The sequence below is a fragment of the Equus quagga genome, chromosome 17, assembly GCF_021613505.1.
Source record: "Equus quagga isolate Etosha38 chromosome 17, UCLA_HA_Equagga_1.0, whole genome shotgun sequence".
Taxonomy (NCBI): domain Eukaryota; kingdom Metazoa; phylum Chordata; class Mammalia; order Perissodactyla; family Equidae; genus Equus; species Equus quagga.
In genome coordinates, this window is record NC_060283.1 from 24,465,754 (window position 1) to 24,490,112 (window position 24,359).

The 24,359-nt window shown below is 40.5% G+C and overlaps 1 protein-coding gene across 1 annotated transcript in view; it reads left to right on the top strand.

The window, feature by feature from the left end:
• HSD17B12 (hydroxysteroid 17-beta dehydrogenase 12) overlaps window positions 1-24,359 on the top strand; it is a 151,071-nt gene that overhangs the window by 97,098 nt on the left and 29,614 nt on the right. The window contains exons 5-6 of the mRNA XM_046643067.1: window positions 12,513-12,577; window positions 13,406-13,450. Of these exons, the coding sequence (XP_046499023.1) occupies window positions 12,513-12,577; window positions 13,406-13,450 (110 nt within the window). The remainder of the gene's footprint in view (window positions 1-12,512; window positions 12,578-13,405; window positions 13,451-24,359) is intronic.

Sequence of the window (24,359 nt, forward strand, 5' to 3'; positions counted from 1 at the left end):
TGGCTTGAGAGATTAGTGACTTGCCTAAGGTCCCATAAAGACCTCATGGTGAAGCTGGGAGTCAGCCCTCTTTTTCTCCCAAGCTCACTAGTCCTTTTGTTACACCTCAGCTACCTCACTCTTGTTACCCAAAACTGATGCTTTTGCTGAGATATGAAAGCATTGAACCTTTGTTATGGGAAAGACTCACCAGATTTGAAGGGAAAAAGATGGGCTTTGGAAAGTTGCCTACCATTCTTTGACTCATTTCTAGAAAGAGACAGGGCATCTAGTTCAGAAAAACTTCCCTTCATCACTAAATCTCTTTATCCATGTGCCTAAATTGGTGTGAACCTGGTAATTGCCGTTGTTTCCTTTACTGGGCTATAAAAGGAGGAAAAAATGAAGAGAAAATACTTAAAAAAAAAGTTTCCTAACATTCCTTTAGTCAAGACTCCCTTCCTCATAGTGTAAAAGAATGGTGTTTTATATAATTTCTAGATAAGGCAATTGAAAAAAAAAAACAGTTGAACATGTTGAGACCTACACAGGGCCCTCAGACGTTGGGTTAACCCGAGCTTCGACAGGCTGTCTTCTTGAGCTCCTGCCTGGTCCATCTCACATCCCCATGTCCCACCTACCCACATTGCAACTCCCCGCTTAGAGGAGAGCCGGTAGCAAAAGATGGATGGACACACAGGGCTAGGGTTTGCCTTTGTGTCTACCTGTTCTCTAATATGTATATTTCAAGTTCCTCCTTCCTTAGCCTACACCTGGAATCCCTAAACATCAGTCACATCTGTGAAACTCTTGACTTTGTTAAACTTCCAGCTCAGTAGCAGTTATAACTTACCACTGAGGATAGACACTGCCATAGTCCATCCTGGCCCCTTTCAAACTAGCCGTGGACTAGGAAACGAGGGCTGACTTAGGCAAGGAGGTGAATCGAGGATCCCTAATGAGAGGAGACTTGGGGGAAAGTCGTAGTACTTACCTTGAACGTGTGTTCTTGGAGAATAACTTTCTTTCAGAAATAGTTCAGTTAATCACAGTTGTTCTTAGCTTTGCATAAAGTTTAGCTGCTTTTCACTGGTAACTTTGGAACTGTCGATACTCTGGGCCTATGCCACTGAAGACAGAAAATGTCAGGTTGCTGCAGAGCTGGGGGTTATAAAAGATACTCTCCAGCTGTTCCCTCCTGACCCGGTATGTCGAAAGTCTACAGTGTGAATTTAGGCATGACAAATAGACCTGTTAAGGGTGAGAGGACAGAGCACATGGTCCCCAAGCATGTTTCCCCCACTTCTAGAATCCTAAGACTGTGTCAATCTGAAAGCACTGATATTTAACAGAAGGACTCATATTTTCCTAGGCCTCATATGTTAAAGGACCCATTGTTTTTGTAGTCCGGCTTTTTAATAAATTGCAACCTGTGAGTTAGCAGTTTATACCCCTCTTCATTATTCATTCATTCCTTCATCCCTTCATCAATCAATAAACTGGAGTTACAACAATGAACAAGAAAGCACCTCACTTGATGTCGTATGATGTTCCAATAGAACTATGTTTGTTTGACGCTGTCTTTCCTATCTGTAGCTTAAGTGTTAAGAAGGGAAGGGTGGGGCGTAAAAGGGAAACGGAGTTGATATGGGGAGAAAGAATGATGACTTGGCCTAGCCAGGGGGTAGGAAAAGGGAGGATTCCAGAAATGTTTAGGAGGTAGACGAAGCAAGACTTTGTGAGAGATTGCAAGTGGACGAAGGAGAAGAGAGAACTCAGGGATGACTTTGAGGTTTCTGGCTTGAGCATCTGTGTCAATAAGGACCGTTTACTAAAATGGGGCATCCTCGAGGCGGAGCCATTTTGGGAATGAGGATCATTTCAGTTTGGGCTTCCTCTGGGATGTCCACGTGGGGTTGTAAGTTGATGGTTGCATATGTGGATCTCGGTTTCACTAGAGCTCTGAACTAGAGTTAGTGTTGGGCAGTAAGTTGTCTATGAGTAGTAATCTCATTGAAGCAGTAAGACTGGAGATCATCCTAGGGGAGCGTAGAGAATGCAAAGAGAAAACTGAGGGCAGAGCTCTTTTGTCAACAAAGGCTGCCTGGAATGTATGAAAGATGGGTGATTTTTTGCACAAGTTCAGCACTGCCCAGTAGAAGCATAGTGCCAGCCACATATGTAATTTTAACTTTTCTAATAGCCACATTTTTAAAATGTAACAGTTATTTTTAATAATGTATTTTATTTTAACACGCTGTATCTACAATATTATCACTTTATCATGTCATCCATGTAAAACATTATTGAAATGTTTTGCACTCTTTTTCTCATACTAAGCCCTCAAGTCTAGTGTGTATTTCACATTTACAACGTGTCTCATTTCAGACTAGCTACATTTTAAGCGTTCAATAGCCACATTGCCTAGTGACAGACATCTAGCTCCAGTTTATCTTGCCTGTCTCTCATCGTTCGTTTGTGTAGGAGAGCCATAAATATAATTTCTAGATTTTTCTCATGCTTTGACATGGTTTTCAGCCAGACGCAATTTTGCAATGTCTGGCAATGTCCAGAGACATTTCTGGTTGTCACTAATTGAGTGGGAAGGAGACGGAAGTTCTATTGGTCCCTAGTGGGTAAAGGTCAGGGATGCTGCTAAACATCCTGCAATGCACAGGACAGACTCCCATAGCAAAGAATTATCAGCCTAAAACCTCACAGTGCCGAGGTTGGGGAACCCTGCTTTACAGTGATACTGTAATTAACCGGTTCTGATTGAATACTTATGAGACAGACGTGCACACATACAACTTTATTTTTGATTTCTAGTTGGTCACAGATCAATAATAAAAATAATGATGGCTAATGTTTCGAAATTATTTGAAGTTTATAGCAGCACTTTCACACCCATTATCTCATTAACTGGCTATACATTTAGTTTTCTTCCCACTCTACCACAACTGTCTCCTTAATCATAAGCTTTGCATAATTATTATCAACAGTTATTAGCAGAATCTTATGTTGCATTGTAATTTTAATTTGTCAAGATTTTTCAGGGAACTATTAAAACACCTTTATGAGCTAAATTTTATCTAATTGCTCAGCCATATTCAACTCCATCTTATAGTTCCTTCTCCAGAGTGGGTATAAACCTCCAGAATTTATGGGGTTTCTGATGTGTGTGTTTTCTTTTTCTTACGATTCCCTGGATCTGTAGCCCCTTCACTTTCTTCCTTCCCTCTCTCCTCCTCATCCAGATTGCACATAGCCACCTCTGTCTAGTAAGGGGGAAATAATCCTATTTATTCTCTTCCCACCTCTGCTGAATACCAGTCTCGCTTTTATAACATTTCCTAAAGTAATAAACATATAGATTGATTTCTAGTAAGATGTAGCAATCCATTATTAAGTCATAGGAAGAAATTTTTTTCTTGCGAGAATTAGTGAAACCAGTAATGATAAAAAGAAAAATAAATCACCAAGGTACACCCCCTTTGGATAGCATTAACCACCAATGTATAGTCAGTGCTTAATAAAGTTAATATTTTCAGAATTACAAAGGAAAATGCTAAAGCCCTTTGTCATGAAAGAAACATTTAAGTTTTCAATAAGATAAGTGGAAAGAAAACAGCCATGAATTGTGTGAATTTATACGCATTATTACGCATTTATAAATGCGTAAGGTTGGGAAGTTGGATGCTTAACTGTTATGTAAAATAAGTAAGCATCTGCTGTCTTCTCTCAGGCAAATGCCAAGAAACACAGATTTGAGAAAACTTTAAAAACTTCAACTATTTAGAGAAAATGACATGAGGACTGCTTTGAGTAAGCAAACAATTGGTTAACAACATGTGATTGCTGTAATGCTTACTTGACACTTCAAGAGAGATTCTCAGGTGGGCTCCAAATGGGTTTGGAGGACTTTGCACAACACGTGGCAGGAGGCGTAATTTACAAGGCCAAAGGAGGAACCGTGCATTTGAAATACGCCACAGACAGTAGTTGTTTCAAATGCCACTAGTACGACTTCTTTAACTTTTAAAAAATGACATCCTTTACTCTAGGAAAAAAAAAACAGAGAAGTCCTCCTCGAAGAATATAGCTACTTACTTTGTGATTCATTAACAAAAAATCAACATAGCTTTATTCAAGCTTTTAATGCATCCTGGAGAAGAATTTTCCCACGACAAACGCTGTCAGTCTTCTCCACCTGTACTGTCGTGATGCGTTGAGTTGCAGAATCAAGTGAATCGTTGGTACAGCATGACCTGTGATGCCGTGCTGGCTTTGTGTATTCAGGGCTAGTTATCTATCATCAACTTTTTTTATTTGTACACAGTGCCCATAGTTTTATTGAGGTTCATTTTAATAACAACAATATGTTTGGATAATAAAAGTCAGTTGATTGCAAAGAATCATTGATTGCAAAAGCTAGAATAGGCCTTCTTATTTTCTTTCCTTCCTATGCCCTTTATAAGTGAATACTTGCTCCATTAAGAGTATAATTGGTGGGTTATTTTTTAATTAGTATCCTTCCCTTCTCCTCAGCTGAATGTAAAAATATCTTTTGGTTATCCTTGCCCATGCAACCTTGTGGATTATGGAAAATACTCGGCAGGTGCTTGTGTTCCATTTTTCTCCCTAAAACCTAGTATTTCCCAGAATGTTCTGGGATGGAGAATAGTTGAATGTTGGGAATATGTATCTTAAGAGATAGTTTGAGCAGAGATGAATAGTTAAGATCAGTCAACTATCTCTGTTTGTACTTAAGTTTTCAAGCTTCTTAACAAAAGACCCAAGAGCATTATTAACTACTTGGGGGAAAGGGCCAGGTACCTTGCAAATGGCAAACTCCCAGGTAATTAGTTGGGTTGGGATCCAGAGATGGCTTCTTTGTAGTTCCTTCCCCAGAGTACCAGAGGAAGAGGAAATGGATGTAGGCCTCAGAGAGGGAGCCACAGGACTGCAGGAACTGGGCTGTGGAACACTTCTCTAGCATCCCTGGGAAGGAAGGAAACCTGAGCACACCAGGAAGTTACGCGGCTTCCTAGCCTCAGCTGATGAAGGAAGTTACGAGTGGAAGAGTCTGCTTCTTCTTTAGAGGGTTTAGAAATAGATAAAACTACAGATTATCTTTTTGCTATTCTCAGGAACTTTACTAACTAGAAATTCGTTTTAAATTGCCTTCTTTTGAAATGTAAATATCTCTGCAAAGGCCAATGACATCTTGATTTCCAATTTAGGGGATTAGCACATTCAGTTTATTACCTGTCCCCTTGCTGGATCAGCCCCCCTGAGGAAATGGCTATTTTAGTTAGTGAGAGACATGGAGAAATCTCTTGGAAATGGAGAGGGAGAGGCTTAGAGAGGAAACTATAGGGGTAGGTTGGTCATCAGAGGGGTACTGAGAGGGGAGGAAGAATAGAAGGGCAAAATAATGTTAGTTGAGAGAACATCAAAGATAAACTCATATGTTTGGAAACACTCCCCTCCTGTTTTTTTCTGTAGCCCAGGTATAAAATGACTGAGGCCCAAGAAAGGGCAGAGGCTCTCAGCCTAGGTACACGGGAAAGGATTGCAGGAGCATGATAGGTGATATTTTGTGGAGAGGGTAGAATTTCCCTGTTATACCAGGAGTTGATTTTAGGACACTTCCAAAACTTCCCTTTCATAATGCAATCAAATGCTGTCCCTAACCACCGGGAGTTAGTGTAGACTTTACAAGTTCAAGGGCATAGTCCCCAACAAGACTGCCCTCATTTCAGATACCACATGCAAGTTTGGGGGTCCCCAGGCCGCCTGGGCTTCTGACCAACTGGCTACAAATTCGGGGGTTCCCATGACCCCTTCAGGTTTGATCATTTGCTAGAACATGTTACAGAATTAGGAAAGCGCTATTACAGTCTTAGTATGAAAGATACAAATCAAGACCAGCCACATGAGGAGACACATAGGGCAACATCTGAGAGGGTTCTGAACACACAGCTTCTGTACCCTCCCCTTGTGGAGTCAGGACTCATTACCTTCCCCGCACATCTGTGTGTTCACCAGCCAGGAAGCTCCACTGGGCTTCAGTGCCCAGAGTTTCTATTGGGGTTTCATTATGTAGGCATGATTAATTGGATCATTGGCCATATGATTGAATTCAATTTCCAGTCCCCGTTCATTCCTTTTTTAGAGATTGGGCTGGTTCAAAGCCCCAGTGCTTTAGTCACAGAGTTGCTCCCTCTGTTGACCAACTCCCATTCTTTTTTTTTTTTTTTGAGGAAAATTTTCCCTGAGCTAACATCTGCCGCCAATCCTCATCTTTTTGCTGAGGAAGACTGGCCCTGAGCTAACATCCATGCCCATCTTCTTGTACTTTATACATGGGACGCCTGCCATGGCATCGCTTGACAAGTGGTGCGTAGGTCTGACCCCCAGATCTGAACTGGCGAACCCTGGGCCACCGAAGCAGAATGTGCGAACTTAACTGCTGTGCCACCGGGCTGGCTCTAACCAACTCCCCTTCTGATTCATCTCATTAGCATGCTAATAAGTCTTATTGACTCCTCAACAAACCTCTAAGGTAGACGTTACTATTTCTATGCCCATTTTACCGGCAAGAAACAGACCTACAGAGGTTAAATACATTGTCCAGGAAGTATACAATTAGTAATTAGCAACTTCCGGATTCTGACTTGAGCAACTGGGTGCTGCTTCCCTAAGACAGGAAACCCTGAGTCAGGAGCAAATTCTGTAGAGAAAAATGTTGATTCACTTTGGGATGTATTAAACTTGAGAGGGCTTTGAGAAATCCAAGTGGAGATTCAAGTAGACAGTTGGACCTCTGGCATCACTGCCCTCTTCTGTGTTGAACGAGGCAGCAGCCTGATGTAGCCGATCATGGCAAGCAGAATAGGTTCATGGAATTATTTTCTTTGGTCATACTAGGAGGCTTACCAGGAACGTGATCAGACGTGGGATAGTGCCTTAACACATCCATTAGGTGTGTTAAATGAGATTGGATTTCTAAATTGAAAATAAGACTTAGAATTCAAATGTGTTTCCTTTTACTCTGAAACCACTAATGGTATTAACTAAAGCAGAACCTTTAACTTAAAACTAGGTAATTAGCTGTGATTTCAGAAATGTAAATAGAACCGTAATTCATGAAATTGATAAATCTCCCTCCCGTTAGCTCAGATTTACCTACCTACCTCATGTCATCCTTCTTTCCTCATGCCCTCTTCCAAGTTTACGTATGGCAAATCTTCCCTCATTTTGTAATGAGGAATCACGTACCAGTTTATAATTAAACAGTGGAAATGCAATGTTCTGTCGTGTCGCTTCTGACTCAGTCTTAATTTTTCAATTTCTGATTAAAGGCACTGCAAATTTAAAGCCTTGTGCACTTTCTTTTATTTAGAAATTGCTACTCACAAGTGTATGAAAACTGTAAAGTTTGCGAAATGTTTTACATGGTGTTCCAAATATCATCTGTCAGGGTAGGAACATGTGCTAGCCATAGCAATATGTTAAATAAGGCAAAGGAGGAATCCTCTTTGCATCACTTTCCAAACTCTCTGTAGACTGTAATGCTGGATCTTCTTGAATGAAATAAAGAGGGTAGAGGAGCAATTAGGATAAATTTGATCAGTATAAACAGTTCTTCTGGCTAACTGTTGCCCAGAGCTCTCCTTCAAGAGGATCGCTCCACTTTGACATGGGTCGTATATGATAAAAGCAGAGACCTTGTCTGTCCTGCCACAGCCCCAGCAGCTAGAATAGTGTTGGTTACAAAATAGGAGTTGGGTAAATACTTGTTGAATAAATGACCAGCCAATGATGAAGACTCTTCCTCCTCCGCTTATTAACATACTAATATGTCCCAGGCATTGGGTTAAAGAGTTTCTGCACATTATCTCATTTAATTCTTAAGTTATTATTCCTGATTTATACACGATGGCAACGAGGAAGCCCAGACTTATTGGGGTGAAATCACGTGCCTCTTGCTAGGCTCTGGTAGTAGCAGAGCCAGGATTGAAACCCGGGTCTATTGGACTCGGAGAAACATACCCTTTCCGTTCAACAACTTCAGACAGGAGAGATTTCCCCCACTTTGGGTATTACTTAAGTCTACATTTTAAAAATTCAGTTTGTTTTCGAATACAATGAGGTGGCAGCATTTTTTCTAATCCATTTTTGTTAATGAACTCTAGTAAGCTTTCTTTTTCTCTAGTCTTTGAGGACTTGAACTGGATTCGTGCATATAATTACAAGTGTGGCTGAAATGCAACCTGAACATTTTCTGCTTTGATTTGATGAGAAGGAAATAGAGAATACTCTGCATTATTTGATGTATATTAGGAAGCCCAACCATTAGGCAATGTATCTTTAAACCACCTTAATTTCGTAAGTCCCCAATGAATCTGGAAAAGGCAGCAGGTTGAAGATGACCTGTGTGTGGCTGCCGTGTCTGTTATTATTGTGTTTGTTCAAATGGATTTTTATTTTCTAATTTATTTATTTTCTAATTTATTGTTGTTTGCTCCTCCCTCCTACCCAACCCAGATACCAAATATCTAATTTTCTAATGATATCATTATGTCTATGGCAGCTGGTTTTGATAAAGGATTCCAAGTCCAGTAAGGCCAGAAGCAGCACATGCATTTAGAAGAAACAGAAATCTTGTGTATATTCTTTTTCCTTTTTTTAGGTATGACATGTGGAAATGATTTTTAGACAGCAATATGATATAATTTAGAACATGTATATAACATTCAGAATTACTCCGTGGATTTTCTGAGTCTTTAAAATAAAATACTTATCAGTATGGGTGTTTTCGAAAGTTCTGCAGGGGACATGGAGAGCATTGCTGAGCACGGCGCCCGGACAGGCCTTCCCCGCCGTCATTCACTCTGTTAGGATCGCTCCTCTGTAGCCACCTCCTTCTCTGTCCATTTACCTTGTCCTTGTTCATGGTCTGTCTTCACCTCTGTTCTCTGTCTGCCTCATCTGTTCCCTTGAGCTCTTCCCAGTCTTGGAACTCCAATGAGAAACTGGAGGGAAAGATTTTTCATCCGTTTAGTGTCTTGTGATGATTACTGGGGCAGTGGTTGGAATTCTGAGATTACACGGACATCTTCATTTTTGAAAGACGCTGTGTCTTTTACACGAGTTAAAAGGGTTTTTGTGGGTCACTGAATAAAAATTTTTAAATCTATCTCTGGTGCCTCACTTGAAGAATTTAAAAAGCCTCACTAATGAACAGATATTTAATGCTAATTTAAAATGCTCCCATTCAGAAGGGATTTTCAACTCTGAATAATATTGGGACAACTTATTGTATTGTTTAGTTTTTGGTGAGTCCTATAACGAATCCTGTCATATTTAAAGATGGCATTGCACGCACCCATTCTTAATACGATTAAATTATAAATGGAAGTATTTCCATCCTTCACTCCTACTCAAAGCCTGTTTTCTTCTTTTTCCAGTTCCCTGAAAGCTTTCAGCCTGCTGTTTGATTATTGCTGCCACCTACTGTCTGAAAGTAAAATTGCAGTGGGCTTGCCTTTTGCAAAAGATTCCCGCTAGAGTGCAGTTTATGGAAAGAACTATTTGAGAGCAACAGTTGTTTTTCTCTGTGCTCTGAAACAATAGCGCTCTGAAGTGCCTACCTGTTGTGGAGAGATTTTGAGTGGCATATATTCCACAAGCAAAATGTGCAGCTAAGAAAATGGAAAGGGGTTTAATCTCTAGTATAGGACAAACTGCCAGCATGACTTTGGCACATCCCTCCCCTCATAAAACTGGGCTCAATACTCTGAGAGATCTATTCCAGCTTCCACCTTTCTTTTTCCTGTGTGTACTTTTGGTTATAAAAGCATAGCCCTCATCCATGATACTCTTTATTTCTTTGGGTTAAGGTTCTCAGCGTGGAGCATGTTTTCTTTTAGAGCTGTGTTAAATAGACGTTCATGTTTTCATTGTGTGAATAGGAGCCCTGATGGTTTTCCTTTGCTCAGTTAGCAGAGACAGATCTGGCGACTTTCTGTCGTTAATGCAGCCTTAACCAGAAGAACACTTCCCTGCTTAGTTATTCGCTGGCTGCCTTGGCTCGACTTTGTTCACATTAAGACTGCAAAGTCAACTGTGCTGCTTACAAACTTCCCAGATTTTTAAAAAAACTCAAATCTAGATTTTAAGATAAAATTACATGATGACAGTGTATTTACATGATTCCCTTTTCTTTAGCATTTTGAAATAGAGCACTACTATTTCTGTGGGCTAGAAAGAAATCTGAAGATAGAAAGTTTTCTAGACATGAGAGAGTGAAGGAAGATGGAGTCCACGGTATGTGGTGGAATTTTTTTAAAATGCTGAAGAATGTTAGAATTTGGCCAAACCTTTCCTCGAAGATCCTGTTATCTTAAACTGACTTTGTAAAGAATATTTTCTGTGTGTGTGTGAGGAAGATTGGCCCTGAGCTAACATCTGTGCCTGTCTCCCTCTATGTTCTGTGGGATGCTGCCACAGTGTGGCTTGACAAGCGGTGCTAGGTCTGTTCCCAGGATCCGAACCTGCTAACCCCGGGCCGCCAAAGCAGAGTGGGCAAACTTAACCACTATGCCATTGGGCTGGCCCCTGTAAAGAATATTTTATGTGTAGCATTTTAACATGTTTTTGATTACTGCTGTTTCTCTTAGTCATCTTGTAAGTAAGTTATTCATCTGTTATAATTCTGTAGATGGTTAAAGTCAAGTCAAGTGGACATAAGCCTTACCTTCAACTAGACCTGACTTAATTATTAACAGATCTTTTATAGAATGGAGTCCTCGAACCCTGGTGGGTGGAGAACCTACTGAACAAAATAAAAATGGATTTGGACCTGCTGTCGTTAATTATGTTTAGGTAGCATCCCTGTTCGGATGGGCGTGAATCCTGATTCAGTACCGTTCGCTTTGCCACTATCGTTTGCTTACAGGCCTTCAGACAGGTTTCAGTCATTTTGTTCAAGCCATCCTGACCGAATCTTGCAAGTGAAATCTTGAGACTCGCAGCCTCAAGTGGCTGGCTTACTGCTAAATATAGAGCCCTTATTGAGTTCCCTTGAACTACTAATTTTGTTAGCCTATTGAAAATCAGTTACTATTACTATAGTCGGGTTTATCTCACACAATTCCTTATAAGCTTTAGCAGACAGATCATAATTTCATTATCCTTTTGCTACTGAAAACTTTCTTTTCTAATACTTGACAGTTTCATTAAACATTACTATCAGATTTCTGTTTATTATCTGATTATTCCTCATATTTCTTCTGTACTGACTGCTGGATGAAGGCGTGTGACAGCTTTAGCGTAGTTGTGAAGGGCCAAGCCTCTGAAGTCAACGTTCCTGAGTCTGAGTCCCGGCTTTACGTTGCTCTGTGACCTTGGACAAATTATTTATCTGCTGTGAACTTATAGTTTCCTAATACACAAAAGGGAGATGATAATAGGAACTACCTAATAGGGTTGTTGTGATGGTTAAATAGAGATAGATAATCCATTTCATTATTTATTTAGTTAAAATAAGTTCTAAGGTATTTCGTTTATTTTTTGACTCCTGCAAATGTTCCTGGGTTTGTCTTCGTCTTTCCAGGGCTGGGGAAAGCGTAGGATGTGTGCGTATTCTCGTGTGCCTGATTATGTATCGGCGTATTCATAGCTTCTTGATTGTCTCGTAGCCCCAACCTTAGGCTGGCTATTGAGGAGCAGGGACTCAAGAGAGGCTGGCGCATGCCCTTTACTTTCAGGGCTTATGGTCCTGAAGCCATGGGTGGTTTACTGGAGACGCTTCGCCTGACCCCCTCTCTTCCCTCACTTCCCAGGCGAGGTCAGACCTTGCAGGAACCTGCTCCCATGGCACTCTGACTTTGTAATGAAATAATCTTTTAAACCTTTTGTATAGTGCCTTTCTCTTCCTACTCAATTGTATGCTCTATGATGCCGGAAAACTGTCTTTTTCTTTCTGGATTTTCTAGCTCCTAGCACGCGTCCTGCACATAGGTGTATGGCAAATATTTGTTAAATGATTAAATGAGCTCTCATTTTAGAGGTATATGTGACATGTCCCAAGTCACACATTTTCTGAAGCAATTATGAGCGGAGCTCACGTTTCCCATCTCCTACACCATAGTACGCTCCGCTCTTTCTACCACACTGTGAAAATTTAAGATCTAGACAGGGATTAATCTACAATATCTACAAATAACTGTATTACGGAGGGAAATACACACACACTCCAAGGGGCTATGGAAATTGAGAGGCGAATAGAAAGTCCTTTTGTCAGGGGTTGAGTGGTGGGTACGGAAAGGCTTAACGGAGGAGACATTTAAACACGCATATGCGGATAGATTTGGATAGAAAGATGTGGGAAATGTCACTCCAGCCATAAACAGTATGTTATGTCATTATATATATCATCTTAATCTTTATATCTTTATTCCCATGATTTCAATAAGTCTATAAAATATATATGTTAGCCAGCTAATGATCTTGTCTTATTTCAGTGAACAACGTGGGCATCTCATACGAGTATCCTGAATACTTTTTGGACATTCCTGACCTGGACAATGTGAGTCTTTCTTTGTGCATATTATGGTAATGGAAAGAGGCACGCAGGGTAGGTGAGGCAATATGGTGTGAGGGTTCAGGCTGTGAGCACTGGAGTCCAGGGCCCGAGGCGCACACCCTGGCTCTTGGGTTTGCTGCCTGAGTTACCCTGGGGCTGATTCCAACCATATTTAGTCTCCGATCCCTCATCCATAAAATAGGCAACTTGACAGGGATGTTAGAAGGATTGAATGAGAAAATATTGATAGCCTCCTTTGTGCAGTGTCGGGTTCAATAATAGCTCTAGTTTTATTACTCTTATTTTTGTTCCATCAAAACAGCTCTGTTTTAAGTGTCAGGATTCTAAATATCAATTGAAAAATCACAGATACATCAATATAGAGCAATATCGTTGATTCAGGTAAACCAGCTCTAACAAAATGAAAGTTAGATCCTTGATGCGGGCATGATTCTTTAATAAAAACTAGAAAAGCATGTCACTGAAGGAATATGTAAATTTTAAAAAGTTGTTGAAAATCTTAGATTCAACAATTTCTCCTTTCCCTATCAGCAGAGAGGAAATTGCGTATTTATTTTAGATTTAGTGTGTCTTTTTGCTTCCAGATTTTACTTGCCCTTATACCTGGGATTTTGCATGTTAGCATGAATTGCTGCTTTTGGTAGAGAGTGAAATAAAATCTGCGTCTCCACCCCAACTCCTATCGTTTTCCAGGCTCTCTAGTGTATCTGGGGGAACTTTTCAATGCGTCTCTAGATCACTTATATATGTAGCTAATATGGTTACCTCCATGATCAAATCAATATAAAGTTATCAATATTTTTTTTGCAGACCATCAAGAAACTGATAAATATTAATGTTCTTTCTGTTTGTAAGGTAAGCAGCTTCTTTATAAATGTGTCATCTTTTTTTGGTTCTTTCTATGTAAAACACTGACATAATCAGTTCATTCGCTCAGTCAACTCTTGTTTTGATAAAGTATGTATTCCAGATGAAGGCAGTCTCTTTCCTTATGTCTTCCGGAAGTAGAAAGAGCTGAACAACAAACAGATGACTGTATGATTTTGGTTTTTAACAACTGAACATTTATTAAATGCCTCCTTTATGCCAACAGGATGGTAGGCCCTGGGACTATACAAAGTAATTTAGACTGAAGATTGATTTTTACAAAGTTTTCACCTACCTGTGATTCATCACTGATAAATTGTTTCTTTTTGTATCCCCTGTGATACATGTAAGATTTAACTCAAAATGTTGTGGTAAAGTATTGTATGGGGAGTATGGGACCATAAAGTAATGAGAGTGATTATTTTACCTAAAAACTACTCTGCTTTCTAATTGCTAGGCATGCGTTATAGCCATGTCACTTGTATATGCTGACAAAAGACACCACTGCTGATGTATGCTAAAGGAAGAATAGTGAGCAGATATCGGCATTAGAGCACCATTTCTGCTTATGTTTTAACAGTAACTGCAATAAGATACCATACCTCGGTTATACACACCTGACCAAGCAGAAAATGTTGCCTGAGGCAGAATTTCCACGGGCAACATCACATCCTTAATTTAAATGTGAACATACTGATGGAAAAGTCAAATCCATTTTCGATCACCCTTATGGACTAGTTTAAGGAAACCAAAAAATATTTATCTCAAAACTATTAGAATTGACCAGATAAATATAAATAAGAATTTAATTGCCTAGTCTTGATCTTTTTCTCTCTTGTAAATGTTTAAAGAAAAAGTCTCCTGGGATCTTCGTGTTCTGAGCAGTCATAACCCTTTCCTGGTTGATTTCAAGTGCAAGGACACTGAAACCTTCTGCCTTGTCCAGCTTTCCATGTGTGGCTGTGCCTCTTCCTGTGTGATATATATGTTGCTTTTAAAGTGTTTGGTTAATTCAGTTTTTATATGATTTTACATGATTTTAGCAATATGACTGATTAAACCAGCTCTTCCAAAATGGAGCTCCACTGTTGATGCATACATGCCACGTAACAGTTAGTACCTTGCTACTTAAGGGCAGCTCAAATGAATTATATTGTAATATGACAAATAATTTTGTCAAACAAGTGATCACTGTGTCTTTTCCATTGTTGTTGTTATCCAAGGCTTTTTCTCACGTAAGATTCAGTTTAAGTGAGGCAAACTAGTAAAAAGTGGATCTGTGAGTAGATTTGGACCAAGACCCACACACACAAAATTGTTGCTTTTAAAACGTGGTTAATATGAATATATCTATATAGTTTCAAAGGTATTCCCCTTGGCATACTATATAAATGTAATCATTCTTCAATAATCTGTATGAGGTTTCAAGTTGATTAAATAACTCCACCATTTACTAGTTAGATGACCTTGAGCAAATTACTTTCCTTCTCTGCTTCAGTTTTTCATCTGTAAATTGAAGATGATAGTTCTCTTTACCTCACACAATTGTACTGGGAATTAAATGAGGTAATGTGTGCAAACCTCTTAGACTAGTGCCCGGATCATAGTAAGGCCTCTAAAAAAGGTTGCTATTATTTTGTTAAACTCAGAGCTGATAAAGTTTTTAGTAAATATGTGCAACTATGACTTTACTTTTTAGCAAGCAGAGTTTTTTTTTTTCCCTCCCGAAGCCCCCTGGTACATAGTTGTGTATTTTTAGCTGTGGGTCCTTCTAGTTGTGGCATGTGGGATGCCGCCTCAGCATGGCTTGTTGAGCAGTGCCGTGTCCGTGCCCAGGATTCGAACCGGCGAAACCCTTGGCTGCTAGAGCAGAGTGCGCGAACTTAACCACTCGGCCATGGGGCCGGCCCCACAAGCAAAGTTTTTTGATCAAAATTAGTCTCCTTCTAGTCTCTAATTTATATATTTTGTAGTTTTGTCTTTTGAAATCACTGACGTATACTGTTGTTTTGATAATCTTTTCGAGTACATTTGCCCAAATGCTTAAAAATAATGAGTGTTAAAAGTATATACTTGTTTCATAATATATTGTAGTGAGTGAATGATGAAAAACATGTTCAAGTGTTTAAATGTTATTTTATAGAATTGTTAATTCTACCTACAAATTCGTCTCCTGATAATTTGAACTCCTCTGTCAGATAAACTCTGTAAGGTTTTTACTCTACGTACATTAGTATCTTCTCCTGTGACCTCCTGCTTGTCAGCACTTACGTGTTTGGATACCCTCAGAGTAGAAATCTCTAGCCTCTTCTGTCTCCCCAAACATGGCTTTTTGGGTGGCGGTCTACAGGATACTAATGGTGAAGGCCAAGGTCTTCACCTTGATCTGTGCAAACCAGTCAGCTTGCTGTGCTGCACGTCGCACACCGCATCCTTCGAGCAGCCTCTGAGCACACGGATCGCCGTGTGCTGGTGTATTCACCTCGCGTCCCTGCCTCCAGATGCGGAGCGCAGGGGGCAAACAAGGATACAGCAGCACAAGTCCAACAGCACTGTAGAGTGCCTTCCAGTGTTTTTCAAATAATGCTGAAATAATAATGAGGCACCAGTCCTAATATCTTGACAAATTATAAATTGCTTCCCCCACCTCTTCAGTCTTCCTCTTCCACTTTCCTTTTTCACGGGGGCATATGTACTTGTTCCCATGAAATGAGTTAGTGGAGACAAATGCTAACTTACTAAACGTATCATATCATATATCATATTGTGAACCATATTGTTAGGAAATGTCACCAGCAGAGGAACTGATTATATGCTTAAAATTTTCGTATGGAAATCTTTTTTTCAAGTCAAATCCCATTTACGAAGCACCAAGGGAGTTTGCTTTTTAAAACACTTAAGCTAAATAATCATCCTTTAATTTATCCTTCGTGTGAAGATGAATTTTCCTCTACTTTTGTGATATGCCCTTTTAGTGGAAAAACAATTCAAAACTCTTGATTTATGCATTGTGGAATTAATAACATCTGGAGGACGGCCAGTTTGTCTTTGTTGTGCTGTGGGCAGGATCAGGGTATTATCTTCTCCGTGGCGCAGTTGACTAGTGACCATTCAGGTATGAAAATGGTTTGACTCCAGCAGCAGGAGGCGAGTGGTGTGTAGGGGCGAGCCAGAAGGCCGGAGAAGTTAGGGCATGATTGTGCAGGAACTGAAGTGCTGTGCTCAAGAGGATGGAGAGCCATAGAAAGCCTTTGAGCAGAAGTGAGGTGTGTGATCTGATGTACATTTCAGAAAGGCCGTTCTAGTGGCAGAGCGACGTGGCAATATGTATTTTGTCGTATATGCGTTTATGTTATTTATACTGAGAAAAGGGCATTCACCTTGGTGAAGTTCTGTGCATGACGCTCCTGGGTTAGTGTTCTTTCGTGCTGCTGTGACGTGCCCTATGGCGCATTTTGATGAGTTGTGCCTATTGTCCTTTAGTGGACTGTGTTGTGTTGCCAGGGCCAGGGCTACATTTTCAGTAGCAATGGCTGTTTGGAGCCCTGGTAACTTAGAAGAAGATGAAGCTTGGTCTGGCTCTAGACTCTTACCAGGTTTTATGGTGGCTGGACACAGGGAAACTAGGGCATGGATGTCTGCAGCCTAATGCCACCAGAAATGTATCGAAAAAGGCTTATGTTAGAAGGAGGACAGCCTCTTCTCACCATCAGTGTTGGTCTAAGTTTTATCTCCTCACCAAACCACGTGATGGGGGATAACTGACTGAGAAGTGTGCGAGGACGGACTGGAGAAATCAGCTTGCCTTGGTGACCCTGGGCTTGTGCCCTAATTTGGAGACAGTTGCTGAGTAGGGCTCCCGCATCTTGTTCTAAGTCCTGTGCTACACCACGAGCACTGAATGGCTTGGCTCTACATTCCTTCAGGTCCAGAATGATTGCTGGGTCCGTGTGCTCCTGTCCTGTATCAGTAGGTCAGATGATTATAGAAATCCCCTAAGTCCCACGTTCCAATAGAGGAATAATAAAGTGAAATATCCTGACCAAAAGAATTGCGCCATCACCAGATGCAGTAGCGGTGAGAGGTCCATAAGAATATTGGGGAAGAAATATTAACCAGAATGGTTGTGACTCTAGACCCCAGACATTTAGTCATGGAATGGTGAGTGGTCCATAAGAATATTGGGGAAGAAATATTAACCAGAATGGTTGTGACTATAGACCCCAGACGTTTAATCTCGGAATCCAGTCTCCCAGGCTATTATCTCTCCAGTTCCATCTGATTATTTCACTATTCACCTTATCTAATAATTTAGGTTTATTCCTTTATGCCCTTTCAGTGAGTTGCTTAATGGGGCTTTCCCGTTACCAGGCTTAATACTGTTAGTTGAGGTAACCCAAGGGGTGTTTAGAAGTCTTACTGCATGCTTCATAGTTTTGCTCTCAAATCCTTCAGGACTGAATTTGGTCTTGGTCTTGGTCTTGTTCTTGTTCCCTGCAGAGCAGGTAAGTGCCAAGGTGGGAAGAGCAGTGGTGTGGAAATTCTATCCAGGTGAGCAATATGGCAGGTAGATTGGTCTTAAACTGGAAGTGAGGTCCTACTAGCCAGGGCTTTTTTCTTGTGATTTCAAATGCTCTGTGACTAAAATCTAAGGTAACGCTGATTTCTCCTCAAGAATGATGGTCTTCAGACCAGAAATGGTGGAGTTTAGAGATAATTAAACCTCCAGATACTGAGCCCCACTCTTCTAAAATAGTTCCAGTTTCTGCCTGGAGGGGTTTCCATCTCAGAACACCGAGAGTTTGCAGATGATATTGTTATTCTGCTACTGGTTAGTATTAGAGAAATCATGGAAAATGGTGGAAGGGCCACGACTCCAGAGACAGGTAAATACAAATCTGGTTTCAAACAGGTCGTTCACTGAGCTCGACAACAGTCAAGACAAATTCTACAACAGATCTCGTGTTCGTTTCTGATTTGACATCACTGTTTTAACGTCTGCCAGATTTGGAGTTGCCTTCCTTCTCTGGTCTGGGCTCGATTACTTGAATGACAGTTTTAGGACCTCAAGACACCATAGGCTCGAACTGTTTCCCGATGAACGCTGCCCGAGCAGTATTACCTGAACTGCCCGCAGCCCCTACCTACAGGTGGGAGACCCATTCTTGTGATGAGACACCCCGGAAGCTGCTAGGCTTGGTGAATAAGGTGGACAGTAGGGAGCCTACATCTGAATCCCTTAGGAAATTTTCAGGCTGCCCTTCTGACAAATGGAGGGGATGTTCCAACCTCTTTATTACCTCTCGTAGAGCAGAGAAGGAAGTGGGTGGGGGTGTGGCCCAAGGTAAACTTTATTAACAACCTCCACTTAGAGTGAAGTACCACTGAGTTTTGTTTGCTTTATTTGGGGGTGGGGAGGAGGAGTCTTAAGCAGGGCATCATCATTTAGTTCTTCCTTCATCAGATATTCAAGCAAAGTGGTGACTCGAAACCCTGTCTTATTAGGAGTGGTTGAAAGGATTAGGCGTGTTTAGTGTGGAGAAGGGAAGCATGACATCACACCCACACACGCGCAAATGCACACACATCCTAATCGAGGCCAGTTCTATCTCCCAAGTAATTTGCAAACCAACTCACTTCTTTTCATTCCTAGTGATTCCTTCCAGGTTCCAAGCCCCTGAATTTCTCAGTGGGAACTGCTCGACCAGCCGAACCAGCCATTTTCATCCAATTTATCTTCTTCCAGTCCGGTCTCCGTATGGCCAAAGTGTTATTTTCATCAGATCATGTCACACCCCTGTTAAATCCTTCAGTGACTTCTCCTTTCCCTCACGTCCAGAACCTTTCACGTGACCGATGGGGAAGGACCTCCCTGATTTGGCCCCTGCCACCTCTCCACTTCCGCCTCGGTCTCTCCCTCCAACTCTGTGTTCGGGGCAAGGCACCTTCGTTTAGTCTCTTGAATCTCATGTTCCCTCAGGCTCTTCCCTCTCTGTGGAAGGCTCCGTTGTCCCCCACTTTACAATTCTCCTCATTCTTCAGTTCTCAACTAAGTGTGATATACTTGGGGGCGGGGGTGGGATGGGGAGCCTTCCAGACTAGACTAGGTCTCATCCACGCGGTTTCATCACACACTGTGTGTCTTGCCTTCAGTTGGCTTTTCCTTCTTTGTTTAGTGTGTCTCTACAGATTGTAAGCCCTGCGAGGGCTGGTGCCATGTCCTTTTGTTCCCTGCCATCTCCTAACCCCGACCTCACCTATGGCGGGTATACAACAAATGCTTTTTGAGTAAATACGTATATGAATTAAAAAACTAAAAACTCTCATTCTTTGGGAATAAGGATTGCCCTTACTTTGTTAGGTCCTAGAAGGCTGGAAATGGCTAAGTTGTTGATGCCTACGTGGAAGTAAATTGTGAGCCCTTTTTAATCTTTGGATGTGCCACAAGTGGAGTGAGCAGAAGGAGAGTTCCCTTCGTGATTCTAGGTCAGAGGCTGCAAACCAGTAGTCCGTGGGCTGGATTGCCCTGCCCACATATTTCTTGGCTCAAGCAGTGTTTTCAAAATTGGGACACTTCACACCCAAATTTCCAGCTTCTCTTAGGAAAAATCTGAAACTTGGGTAACACAGACCTGAACTACTGCATGGCAACAAGCGATCAGAGTGAAGAGCCGCTGAGTATGCTGAGTACTTCGGCCTGCACTCCAGATTCCCGCAGTCCCCCCCGGTCCCTGTTGTCTGACTTACTGCACTTGTGTGTTACTACCTGGCTCTTTTAGGCATTTGAGTTACCCCTGTTCAGGTAACTCCAAGTGTTCAATCTACTCAAACTGAATAACTTCTTGGTGGGGTTGCAGGATTAGAATGACTGACTAAATCAGTCTCTTCTGTCTCTATTGTGATCTGAAATCAAAGCTCTTGGAGGATGAGGCCCTTTGCATGCCTTTGAAACACTAAGTTTTTCCTTCTGATACCACTGTGTATTCACTGTATGTCACTAAGCCGGAAGTGCGTAATTCTATGCCCTGCTCGTGGGGTGGATAGTAAATGTTTGGATGGCTGAAAAGCATGGGAGAAGTATTTGTCTCCTTTTTCTTACAAGGAATTGCCTCTAGTGTGTGATGCAGTACCAGCAGGGGGAGCCCTCTGTTAATCTGGAAATCCATGAGGAGCATCTCTGTTCAGCAGCCTGATTGTATTTAATTTAGGGGTTATGCTAAGAATTTATCCCCCCCACCCCACCCTGCCCCAAGAATTCAAGTTAACAGCATTAGGAAGTTAATAAATTATAGGAAGGAGGGTATGACCCTTACCACTGACCCCCACCTGGGGCTTTTCCAGATGAAGACATGCCAAGTTAATATATAGAGTCTTTCAATCCATTTGAAAGCAGTTATTATGTTCCTAAAAACTTCCAAATTATTGGGTATATTTAGCACTTAGGGTCTCACAGTAATGGGCCACTTCAGGCATAACTACAAAATTATGCCTTTGCCAAACTGCATGACAACCCCTCTTTCCGTAGTTTTCATCTTTAAAAAATGAGGGAGGGGGCCGGAGGGAGCCAGCCAGGTGGTGTCGTGGTTAAGTTCACGTGCCCTGCTTTGGCAGCCTGGGGTTCACAGGTTTGGATCCCAGGCGTGGACCTACATGCCAGTTGTCATGCCATGCTGTGGTGGCATCCCACATACAAAATAGAGGAAAATTGGCACAGGTGTTAGCTCAGGGCCAATCTTCCTCAAGCAAAAGAAAAAAAAAACAGCAAAGGAGTAGTTGTAGATTGGGTCTAAAGTTGTTTCCAGCTCAAAGTAAAGCTAGTTTTGTAGGGGAAATGACTTGTATCTGGGTGAAAATGTACAAATCTCTTTGAGAACTTTAGGGATTATTTTCTCCTCAAATCTGTCATTTTTGGGGAAGTCAGCTTATTTTGGGAAAATTTAAGTAATGGAAACTCTTAGCATATTATAGTCTGCTGATTTTGGAAAAACTGTGTGATGGTGTATGCATTATTTCTTAGAGTTTGTAAATTATGGCTTTATTATTAATTGGCATGCAACGCTCTGTTCTGGACATTTCTTTTCTTTTTCTTTTGTGAAATTATTTTAATATATATCAAACCGGAATTTATTACAAAAGGAAAAACGTTTTTTATGAGGTGGGGTTGAATTTCAGGTTGAGTCATTTGGGGTAGGGGGGTGATGGGAAATGCAAGGAAGGCTCTTAACTTCCACAAAGACTTAAACATTAATAAAGAGGAAAATGAAATGACCTTCAGAGATCTCAAAGCACTCTAAAATCTTTATCTAATTAAGCTTTTCACCCCCCGCGCAGTAAATATTCTGTTAGCCATACAGGTGAGATTCTAAGAATTTCTAATTAGGTTGTATTCTGGGTACCACAGGGCTCAAGTTATACAGTTTGCCAAAGAAACACGTGCTGTGTCATTCTAGTATGACTTCCAATGGAGTTACCGTCGAATTTCTCCAAAACGGGCATTGTGTAACATCGCTGTTACTTTATGTAATTGTTTTCACTGCTATAGTGTGATTTTCAAAAGTATTGTTAATGATTCCACTTGGAAACCTGTTTAAGGCATTTGCATCTATTTCCTTCTAACTTGTGTGGGTTTCTTTTTCAGTTGCTTGAATTCAGCTTGTGTTTACTCCATGCTTTGGGGTAGACACAGGGCAGAAATGGACAGAGTAGCTATTCATGGTGTGCTCACTATTTGTCTGAGTAGCCTGGATTCTTGGGGCTTTGCCCAGATTCTAGGGCTAGTTGTTACACTTTATTTCCTACTTATATATAATGGCGATACAGGTGACAGTATTTGTTTCCTCATTTTACTAGGATACCTTGAAATTAATCCTTTCACTGGGGTTTTTGGTTGGCTTTTCTAGCATCAGGCAGTAGTCTTTTCTTTGTACTGTTCTCTCCAAAAAATGACCAAATGCCAGAGCCTCCGTGAAACAAAAATAATTTGCTTGTAAAAGTAAATTACTTCTTTGTAAAATAATTTGCGTAATTTGCTTGTGTTCTCAGTTTTCATACTAAAGAGTGGGGAAGCCTAGATTGGCTTTGAGTATAAAATAAATTTCCTTCTACAAAATCTTGATTACTGATGCCAAAGAAGTGAAAAAAAAAAAATTATTCATGTTAATTTCTTTTAGAAATAAGATTTCTTGTGGGGCTTTTCTACTTACAAAAGCAATGCAAGATTGTTGCCAAAAATATGATAAATATTTAAGAATACTAAGAGGAAAATAAATCATTTATCATCCCAGCCACAGATGATTACATTTTAATATATCTTTTTCAAGAATTTTCTAGACCAGCCAATGCATTTTTTAAATTATGTATTTCAACTAAATGATCTAATAGTACTGATTTTGATTTTGTATTAGCTAAATGAGCCTCTTATTTATTTCCCAGCCAGAATATACCTAGCTGTGGCAATAAATACCGCTAAATATTTCACTCTTGAAATTGAATCCATGGTGTCCCCAGAAGGAATTCTGAATTGAGCTGTCGTTGGTAAAGACTTCCATTCATCTTAGTACATTTGTATGGTGTGTGGCCAGCTGGCATACAAGATGAGGCAATATCTAGGTGTGATATAACATAGATTGACCTTTCCCCTATTGATTTTAGGCTTTTAGGACTTTTTTCTGGCAAGGCTTGATGAAACTGTCACTAAAAAATTTAGCTATCTAAATAGGATATGTTTTTTTTCTGCAAGGGTTTGAAGCACTCCTCGTTGTGGAGGTACGATTGCAACTTTGATCACTTTTTAGGAAAGAATTAAATTTAAATTGTTTGCTATATACTTTTGGAAACAACCCTGACACAGAAGAAAACAAGTGTAGAAATCATGTTTACTCCCACTTTTCTAATATTCTTAACCACTGAAGTTACAAGTTAGGATAACCTTATTTTAGCAATATCTTAAAAGGACCAAAAAAATTTCCCGGTACAGCAATTAGCACCTGCAGATGGCCTAAAATTAGCATATTGAGTTAAGTCCGGTTAACTCCAGCTCCTGAGCTGTGAAATGGAGTTTAGATAGTGAGATTTCACAGGAATGCTTGGTGTATGATACAAATAACCAGATATCAAGATACCAACTGATGCATATAAAGTGAAATGAGACTACTAATAGCATAGTTAAAATATCTATGTAAAACTTGATGTTAAAGAGAATTTAATTGGATGTGAACATAGTGGAGCCTGTCTGTTACACATAGAACGTTAAGAATTATTAGTATCCACGTGCCCAAATGAAGCAGGCTTGAAATTGAATTTATTGTGACCTGGAATCTGATTAGAAGGAAAGATAATCTAAGTATCGATGAGGGCATTGATCAGGTTATAAAGCATGCAGAGTTCAGGTGAAGTTTGCTCAGGTCTTTCAGTGTCCTTGTTATTTGACAGAACAAAAAAGATGTTCCACTTGATGGCAAGGAGGAGTAATTGAGCGTCAGGATTCAAAGAGAGAACCCAATGAGCAGTGTGGAAGAGTTTCACGTTTTCACGCGAGGGCTGTGTCTTGGCTAATGGGACATTTGGTCACTGAGCATCCAGGAGGGATTTCCGGCCCTTGAATAGCCAGGCATTGAAAACACTGCTTCTTCCTTTGTGTTAACTTATTAAAACTTGAAGTTTAACTTAAGAATCTATGTTGGTACTTGCTTCAGCAGCACATATATTAAATTGGAATGATACAGGGATGATCCTGACCCCTGCACAAGGGGTCCTTACCTTTCTTATACCACTCATGACATATGTTACATATGTCATGACAGAACTTTGTGAAACGTTCCATAATTTTGATGTTCTCTAAACTTACTGTGGTAATCATTTTGCAATTTACACGTCTATCAGATCACTATGTTGTACA